Here is a 10355-nt window from a genome sequence, read left to right as displayed (position 1 = left end):
CGAGAAAAATAAAAATAGAGTGAAATTAATGCATGCACGTATGAAGTGCTTCCTTTTGAGCGAAGGGATTATAATTAAAACAGGCGCGAAGGCTCTAAAGTGATATTTCCCCCCACCCAAGATGCAAGCGCGATACAAGTATATAAACATAAATAAATAAAAATAAATAAACAAATCATCGCATACGCGAAAATCGAGAGACAGCCGCGTGTGTGAATAATCCTAAAAATAAGGAAAAAGAAAAAATAAAAGAAATATGCAACCTAGTACAAGGGGCCATTCAGATCACTTTAGAGCCTTTATGTATTAACCCTTTTTCAATCACACAAATCTTTATAGAGTGAACATCCTATTTGTGTGTTATTGTGGAAATTACAAAATGTACCAGCCAAGTTAAGCACTACCCCATCTCTACGTATATTAACCTTAGATAATCAAGATTAATGGTACCAGATTAATCATGATTTAAAGAGCTAAAGTGCTAAATAACTTGCTCAAATACTAGCAATCAAATAGCCAAATAATAAACACTAACAATCATAGGAAGTTCAACCAAACCCAAGGCATAAACTTTAAAGACACATCATAAACACAAAATCCAGAACTTGTATATTAACTAAACTTAGAATCATGTACAAAAGATAAAGAGTTGGAAAGAAAAGTAACCCTTGTCACATGAGCTCTTCCCTTGCCTTCTTCATCTCCATCTTCATCTTTACCTAGCTAATAAACAAGTAGGATAAACTATACTACTCTATACTCAACTACTAAACTAATTGAACTAAGAAAAACAAGTGAGAACTACATTTTTGTGGAGTTTCTCTAGCCTCCCAAAGTTAGGAAAATGTTCTTCAAGGCTTATATTTATAGAGGAATTTCTTGTAATGGACAAGTGTTTAATCATGTATTGAACCCATAAACAAGCTAAAATGGAGTTGTAAAGCTTCTTTTGCAGCTGTCTTGGGCTGTTTCCACCGATAATCTTGCAGGAAACGTTGGTCAAAAAACTTGTGTGAACAGAACACAAGTTGGTAAGCCGAAAGTAGTGATCCGAGGGCTAGATCCGAGCTCGGATCTCTCAAATTACCCCTCGGATCACATTTTTCTTCATCTTTCACCTTCACTATTCATTGGGATCCGAGGCCTGCTACAGTGGATCTAAGCTCGGATCCTCTGGTCTCGGATCCACTTGTCCAGAAGATCAGACGAGGGCTCGGATCATATTGGATCCGAGTTCGGTGTTGGAGAGTAAGGGGCTGCACAGTAAGGAATTATAAGGAATTGGATTGATAAAGTACACACTCGACTCCATTTTTTAAAATTAAGCAGGCTAAGCATGTAATCAGGTAAGCCAAGCATGAATCAAGTCCATAGAGTTTAAGTAGTCATACACTTGACACTCACCGAGCAAATCAAGAAGAAATATTTTCTGGAAGTTCAAGTGTGCACGGTAGGATCCTCTTGAAGGTCCTCGTGTGCGCCTGAGCAATCAATAATATATTGTCATTCATATATCCCAACTATCAAGGAAGATTATATAGCTACACACTTGAATGATAATTGATCAAATCCGCGCTGGAAACTACATATTCCTAGGAGATATCCACTTGGCGACATAACGGGCCTTGACCTAACCAGTTATCATGCTAAAAACTTACTGATCCGTTGGACAAAATCCAGCGTATTCTGAATTAATTGACTGAGGAAAACTCTTGCTCGTTCATATCTATGAAACATAAGTGATCCGCCGGACAGAACTTGTCCTTTTTCTCTTTTCTTTTCTTTTCAAAATTGAAACCCAGGTAGAATCAAAATTTCCCAATTCACGGTTCCCTTTCCCCTTTTCTTTTTTTTTTCAAAATTCCCCAATCTCCTTCCCCAATGTGGGGTGCGATCATATGTGCACTCGAAAAGAACCACCAATTTTAGCTCAAATGAGGGTGCAAGGGATAAATGGTGTTTAGGTTGTAGAAACGATGGCCAAAGTATCATTCTTACGCCTCATGACAACCAAGTAAACGAATTGCTCGTTGAGAATCCATTCCCTTTTGAAAATCTTCCCAATGTAGGGTAGTGATCATTAAGGCCCTTATTTGAAACGAAATTATTCTTTCAAAGGCTCAATTGGGAGAGCAAATGATAAAATGTGTATAGGTAGAGAAAAGAATGCTCGAAGTATCATTCCAAATTTTCAAAACAAACAAGAATAATGCATGGTTTATTTGCTACTAGCTCATTTTTTGTCTCTCTCCCACGTTGGATCACATAGGAGAGAGACAAAAAGATAAAAGAAGTTATACCTCCCTTGAGTTGATGCCTTAAATGGAGTGAAATCACTTATTTATCCTCCAAAATAAAAGAAATGGTCAAGGTACCGATTTATTTGGGAAAATTAAAGTAAATAGGCAAACACAAGCTCACTTGGTCATAAAGCCCCTAAAGTCATGACTTAGGTGCAATTGAAACAAAGCATAGTAATTAATTGAAGCAAGCAAACAATGAAGTTGCAAAAATTAAAGCTGCCAAGGACCAAATTGATGAAATTATTCAATTGATTGGGTCCTAGTGGAATCATCCACACAGCTCCTGAAGAAGGAAGAAAGGTGACCCAGATATAGCATTTCCCTGCAGACAACAGAGTTTTCCTCTTCCAGTGTACCGTTTTTTTCCCCCAGCAATAAGAACTCCTTTGTTAAGGATCCTTTCTCCTCACGAGTTTTTGAATTTTCACTCTGCAAATCAAGGTAAGACCCTCGTAAATCCTGCAACTTCTTCTGTAAATCTGAAACTTTAGTTAGTAAGGATTCCTGTTTGTGATCTCCCTCTATTAGTTGTGTTCTTAGTTCTTCATTCATCTCATGCAGCTTGAGGGCCTCATTCTGCAAAGAAAACAGCTGCTCATGTCTGATCCTTGACTCCTGGGCATTGATGCATTTCTCCAACTCAAGATTTTGTGCATCAATCCTTAGTTGTCCAATCATTGCAACAAGAACTGACAACTCTACAGACCGTCGCAGATTTTCTTCTTCAGTTTCATACATAGATTTTTTGGCACCTTCAAGCTTGCTTAGAATGTGATTCAGAAAAGTTTGGTCTTGCCCACTCCTATTGCTACTATCATGGATTGGAACAATGTCAAGAGCCTTGAGCAACTGGAATATCCCCTTCCTCAGAGTGCAGCCTTCATCAGACAAGGAGATAATCTTAGCTTTTTGGCTAAGATTATCTTTCTTTAACTCATAAAGCATCTTCTCCAATGATATAGATGTCTCAAAGAGTTTCTGATTCTTGGCTGACAGGCAGAAATTTTTTTCTTCTAGGTCCCTAGCACATTTTCTTAAGATAAAGACTTCAATGTGGGAATGAAAGGAGTTATCCAGCTCCTTGTTGAATTCTCTCTTACTGGAATGTATCTCCTCTTGCAAGAGACTCCTGTCACTTTCCAAACAAGCCAACTGCATCTCCCTTGTATGGGTGAAACTAGCATGTTCTTGCTTTTGTACATCCAAAGAAATCTGTAATTCTTGTAACTTACAATCTGATGATTCTTTCTCCTTCTCCAGATCTGAGTACTGTTCTCCCAGTTCTACATATCTTCTCTCTAGATTGTCTAGTCTCATATTGGTGCTTTCAAGTTGAGAAGTCAAAACATCCTTTTCAGCGACAACTCTAGCCTTCTCATCAACTAGCAACTGGCAGGACTCTTCTAAGCTCCTTGATTTTGTCTTCAAACCTTGAAGTTCATCAAGAGCATCAGACAGGGAATTCTCTAGAAAAGTGTTCTTCTCTGAGAGATTTTCCAAACTTTGATTTGCATCCTGCAGCTGAGCTTGTAATGATGCCTTGTCATCAAGAAGAGCTGATTTCTCCTCCAAAAGAGATTGGCAAGATTCTTCTAGAGCTGTTATCTTGTGCCTAACAGCTTCCAGTTCAGCATTTAAATCTGCTAGAGAATTCTCCAAAATGGAATTTTTCTCAAGAAGCTGTTCCAGAATTTCCAGTTCTTCCAAAAGAGCTAACTTCTCACTTCTTTCCCTCTGGCAGGAGTCTTTCAGATTTGAGTTCTCATCCTGCAATTCCTTCACTGATGTTCCAAATGAATCTGCATGCAGTCCTACTGCATGTACCTGCTCCACGATGGACGAGTGTTTTTTATTGAAGTCATTTAGTTCTTCTTTTAGACAGTAGATTTCTTGCTGAAGAGCATTTCTTTGGTCCAGTCGAAGCTCAACCTCTTCCTCGAGTTTCCCTTTAGTTTCAGTTAAGCTAGATATCTCATTCTGCAAATCTTTTATTGTAATTGCTGAAGAAACTCTCAGCTCATTGAGGCTTTTATTCTCCTCCTTCACCTTCAGAACTTCTTCATGCAACCTCTCATTATGAGTTTCCATTTCCCTCAGATTTTGAACCTTATTCTGGAGCTCTGAGGATAAAGATCGAAGTTCTTCCTGTGCTTGGGCATGCAAATGCTGCAGTGTCTGGAAAGCAGTTTCAGCCTCCACAAAACGCAAGCGCTCTTCTTGTATACAAGTCCAAAGTCTTCCCAGTTCCTTCTGCTTTTCTGTAAGTTCTTGACTTTGATTACCCATCTTGAGCATCAAGACTTCCACCTCAGACTGCAGAGAGTGATTTGATCTTTCTAAAAGGAGGCATTGCTCCTCAGCACCCTTTAAGTTGGCAATTCCAGTCTCTATCTCAACGTTCAGACGTTTAGCCTCCTCCTGAGCAGAAGAGAGATTACGCTCTAAACTAGAAATAGTTTCCAAGCACTGGTGATACTGAACCTCTGCAGCTTCCTTCTCCTGAGTCAAGCTGGAAATAGCTCGCTTCAGTGTTTCGACCTCATTTTCAGCCTTCTCAGCTCGCTGCTCCAACTTTCTGATGTCCTCTTCAGTACATTGTAATTTGTGCTCCAGGTTCGATATCATCTCCAGAGAACTCATGTATTGGTCAAGTGCAGCATCTTTTTCAGCAGACACCTTGGTGAGTTCATCTTTAAGTGATTGAGCTTCAATTTCAGCCTTATTAACTCTCTGATTATGTTCCTCAGCATCCTCTTGGGCACGAGAGATGGTTTTCTCCAGATCAGATATCCTGTCTAAGCACTGGCGGTACTGCAAAAGATTAGCCTCTTTTTCAGTTTCTAACTTAGTGAGGGCTTCCTTCAATGTTGCAGCTTGAGCTTGAGCTTGGCTTGCCTGTTCACTGAGTCCCTTGGAATCTTCGTGGGCACATGCTCTTTCAGATTCCAGCATTGACAATTTCTCCAAACTCTGTTGGTACTGCATAAGGCCAGCTTCCTTCTCTTCTTCTACTTTGACAAGAGCTTTCTTCAAGCTTAGAATCTCCTCAGATTCATGCACTTGATTCTGCTCAGACAGCAGTTGGCTTTTGTGACTTTGGTTGTCACTGCTTAGTACATTTTTTTCTTTCTCCTCTGCCTCAAGAAACTGGAGGCTCTTTCTCACCCTGCCATCCTCAGTTAATGTGCCATTCCTCTTAGCACCATTGGAATGCAAAGCTGACAGCCCAAGCGCCTCATTTTGCAATTCGTCAGGCTCAAAGAACGCCCGTACAGGGGTGGACATCTCAGGTGTTTGATGATCAGGCCCAGAAGCAGAATTTGCGGGTGAATCATCAAGCATAAGGGAAACTTGGTTAGGAAAAGCTTCTGCCATAGTCCGGTGGGCATGACGAATTACTCCAGTTGCGTGATCATATCTTTCAGCCAGTGCACGATATGCACGGTAGAACTCTTCTACCAATTTCATGAGCTCTGGACGTTTCTTATAATACATCTCTGCCCTCTTTGCAAAGGAATCAGCATCTTCTTCTATGAGCTTTATCATTGATTTGACTTTGGCATCCATATCTGGAAAGTAACAGACAATTTTACAAATTACTGGATAACACTTAAACAGGAAGCAGCACAAGGACCACAGCATAATAATAAACAAATCTTTCATTGTTTTTTCAGCCACATACATATACAAGGAAATAAAAGGGAGGGCACATAAATATTGCTGCCAAACTGTTCTTAAATATCACCTATTTATGTTTTACTGCAAGAATAAACCTCAAAATTGAGAATGTACAGTATTTTAACTACTTGGGGCAAAGAAACTACTACATGATCATACACTTCAATCTCCAACTTCTTTTGATTTATAAGCACCATAATGGTGATGCCAACCATTCTACATATCATGCCATACCATAATGCTGAGAGTTCATTAAAGCATGAAAGGTATTCAAAGTTAGCAAAAATGGTGAAGCACAAAAATTCAGGTTACCCAAATTCTTAAAAGCTATTACTGGAGTCTAGGTGCTGAAAGTTGGTTGAAGCATGAAAGAACAGGTAGCGATGGGACTCAAGCCTCATGCTTCAAAAATGATAGCACAACATATAGTAAGGAAAAGAGCAAATAAAGTCAATCGGCATCTCAGTTCACCTGATAAGTTGTATATACATGCAGAAATTTACATTTGCCACCAAAAAAAAAATTGCAGAAATGTACAAAGTAACATACCAGTAAGATTTTCCTGAAGCCATTTGGAATTTTTGGGGCTAATATGACTGTCCCACCACCAAGAGTACATCCGTCTAGAATTCGTGTGCGAAATGGTAGCCATGGTTCCAACTAATGCCACAGAATTCTGTTGTAACCACCCAAAGTGTTTGTCCACCAGAGAGTTCGTGCCAATTCAGCAGTGATGCTCAGAATTGGATTTTCCTACCTGACCCTCCTTGTCTATTTTATCTAGTCTTGCACTGAAAATCGATAATCTATTTCAAAGCTTACACTTGCAAGAAAAGAAGATGATGATTATGAAGATCATAAAAGGCCAGCAAGCTACCTGATGAATGAAATTCAAGTCCCAAAAACTAAGCAGGTAGCAGAAATTGCTCTCTGTTGCCTTGGATACACTTAGATTAAACCTGAACACCTAATACATGGTTAAAAAAAAACCCATAGCACCAAAAAAAAAAAGAAAAAAAAAAGAAAAAGATAAGAAGATCAAGAAAGGCAAGCAGCCTACCTGATTAACAGACCTCAACTCCCCAAAACTGTACAGGTACCAAAAACTGCGGTCTGGGCTTTCAGTAAACTATTGTATAAACCCTGATCAAGTCGCAAGTAATTAGCCAAATCATTAAAATTTCAGTTAAATCCACAAAAGATACAGAAAAATAAGATCTTTGAAGCTGGAGGATCTTCCAAAATCCGAAACTTCGCCGTTAAGTTCTACTAATTAAACAACTGAAATCCCAACTAGATATCATCAAAAACATTTAAAAAAAACTTCCAGGACAAGTATCAGAATCAGCTTGACAAATCAAAAGTAAAAGAAACAACAGTTTCTTCAGCAAGCTACACTTACAATACAGTAGATTAAACATACGTAGACGACACCATTTATACGCGTATAACAACTGAATTCTACATGATCAACCCGTAAAACTGAAGTTGGAGGAAGAAGAGTAGAAACTCACCGGAAAAGGAAAAACAGATAATGAAAATTAGATGGAAAATCAATAAAAGTAGCTCCTGTGAGAAAAAGGGCTCAATAGCTTTCGTTTTCTCACACACACACACACTCTCTCTCTCATCCCATGGCTTTGCTTCGCTGGTAGATCTCTGTTTTTCTCTTTAGAGTGTCTTTTGCTTTTACGCAGCCTTTGTGCTACTGCTGCCGTTTGGCATTTTTTTTCTTTTTGGTTTTCTTTTTTTGCAATAAAAAGTTTGAGTAGGTTTTTTTTTTTTTTTCCTAATAAAAAGTTAAAGTAGGTCCGGCCTCTTTGTCGCCATTAGTATTTTTTCTTGCTTTTTTTTTTGTAATAAAAAGTTTGAGTAGTTTAGATCATTAAAACAGGATAGAGTTTGCCTTCGAGACTTAGATCGTAACACAATCTAGCATCTTTAGATTCACAAGTTGCTCACTAACTAAGTTTCGTGCCCTTGAAACTAACTGAAATTTTTACAAATCATTCACGAGTACAATCTCATGCCTTCGAGATTAAGTTTATACAGATCATCTATATCTGCACAAACACAGTCCCATGTCCTATAGGTCACAACAAAGGCCCACATCCCAGGACCCACAAATCACCCATTTCGTACCTCCCAAAATCTATAGGGCTCTTACAAACTGTCAATCAACATAATTTCATACTCTCGAAATTCATACATCACTTGTAAAAATTCACACAAATCATTCACCAATACAGAAATAGCCTTCACATGTGTAGGAGATTTGAACACACAATCTTTTATGAGCAATAACTGAATCAAGTTGTGCTGGCACTCCTTATTGTTGTTGGCATAATGCTAGTGTTGTGAGTGGCAGCCTTTTTTTAGCAAACTATTAATGACGAAATAAAACGTTACTAAAGAAGGGGAAATCAGAACCGGACAATATTTATCAACGAAGGACAACAATTTTGTTCCCCCAAAATTCTCTTGATTTAACGTTAGCAGAACTCAATGACGATATTGTCCCTGGTCGAAACTTTCGAGAATGTTTTTCTTGTTGGAGCTTTCTAGAAATCTGACTGTGCACGAGCGCCCAGACCATACCCCGGATTGGCGACGCATTCTTTTTATAACTTTCTAAAGTAATTACAAATTCTTTGGTTCATTTTTTTTTACTACTTAATTGTTTTTAGGGTGGGAGGTTATTGAGATCTCTCCTTCACTGCCCTGCTTTCATCTTTGACCATAATTACTTGTCAGCTAGATTTGTCAACAAAATATAGGTTTGTTTGGACAGGTGATTATTTCTTCAAATATATTTACTTATATGCATCATTACATTTTCAAATACTTTTTCATTTTTTTCAATTATTTTTTTCATCTCACATACATCACATTACAAAAATGCTACAGTAAAATATCTCAAATAATTACAATCCCAAACAAACTGAGGATCTTGAATAGTTTTTTTAAAATTTTTTTTTTAGTAGAGAGTGGTGAAATTTGAGAAGGACACAAGGAGTATAAAAATTTAGAATTAAAATATCTAATTTCTTAAAATCTCAAAAATCTGCCAATAGCGCTATTGGATATATCAAACCAAAAATAATAATTGATTTTTTAAAATCAATTATACCAATTTTTTTTTAACATTGTTTATTAGTTTGTTCGCTCTTAATGGATGATTACATCTAAAATATTTCATAAAACAGACATACATTCAAATTCAAATTCAAATTTAAAAAAAATAAAATTGTTGAGAACTCAATACTTCCTGCGGGAGGAAAATTGCACTAAGACCTTATGGAACCAAAAGCAAAAAACAGGAAAGGATTGAGGTGGTCAAATGTCAACTCTTAAGGGGCATATCACGTAAAATAACGATGAGTAAGTGGGCCCACACACGACACACATGGGCTTATAGAATAATGGAGTACATGATAGGGGCATGAAATGCTTTAGAAAAGGTGGTTGGCCAGGGGCGGTTTGGTTGGCTTGGACGGTGGCAACGGTCGCGTCACGCCTTACGCGACAAGTGAATTTGCTATCACACAGTGGCCGACGTTTGTCACGATTCATTTTAGTCTTGTTAATACTTGACAGTCCTTGGGGCCTTTGCAGAGCTGTCAACCGGTCGGGTTTGGACCGGACCCAACCCAGATTCGGTAATTTTTTCTCTATATAGGTTGAAAAATAATTTTGGTACCCGAATCCGGATCTATACCCATTTACTCTAATAAAAAAGTGAGTCAGATACGTAATATAAGATTTTGACCCATATTCGATTCAGATCCAAATTTGTACGCCCTTTATTTCTAATAAAAAAGTGAGTCAGATACGTAATATAAGATTTTGACCCATATTCGATTCAGATCCGAACAATACATTATTAATTATAAAATATAAATTTTCTAATTACATTCTTTTACTAAATTAGCAAAGTATTCTTTTACCAAATTAATCAACTTATCCGTATCCCAAATGAAGCATCTAAGAAATTACGATTTGAAAGAGGCAAACTTGTTTGATCAAAAATGCATTCATCACAAATTGCATATAAAGTGCTTTTTGCTAAATATCCTGAGATTATGTTGAGCCTTTTTGTTAACATGGATAAAAAGAAAATGAATGACATATGTTGGGCATTTTCTTTTCGAGTAGACCCAGATCCAATCCGGGACCCATCGGACTCTGTTATGAAATCTTAAGCACAAGACCCATCGAGTGTACGGTTTAGATCCGGATCTAGTATATTAAAAAGGTTTTGGGTCCAAAATTTTCAATTTTCGATCCGAACCCGACCCCGTTGATAGGCTTAGGCCTTTACCTTCTACCAACCAGTGATTTAGCACAACCACAAAGCTCAATGCCCACCAAAAA

At 37.9% G+C, this 10355-nt stretch overlaps 1 protein-coding gene across 1 annotated transcript; it reads right to left on the bottom strand.

Moving 5' to 3' along the window:
• Positions 1-2570: 2570 nt before the first annotated feature.
• Positions 2571-7668, bottom strand: LOC113755800 (protein NETWORKED 1D-like; the record flags this gene model as incomplete). Its single annotated transcript, XM_027299701.1, has 5 exons — positions 7496-7668; positions 7042-7124; positions 6859-6940; positions 6531-6787; positions 2571-5872 (listed from the first exon to the last, which is right to left on the bottom strand). Coding segments are annotated over exons 4-5 (3405 nt in total), but the record flags the coding sequence as incomplete, so codon positions are not given.
• Positions 7669-10355: the final 2687 nt, after the last annotated feature.

Source organism: Coffea eugenioides, unplaced genomic scaffold, assembly GCF_003713205.1.
Source record: "Coffea eugenioides isolate CCC68of unplaced genomic scaffold, Ceug_1.0 ScVebR1_175;HRSCAF=696, whole genome shotgun sequence".
Lineage (NCBI taxonomy): Eukaryota > Viridiplantae > Streptophyta > Magnoliopsida > Gentianales > Rubiaceae > Coffea > Coffea eugenioides.
This window is presented reverse-complemented; position numbering and strand designations above follow the sequence as displayed.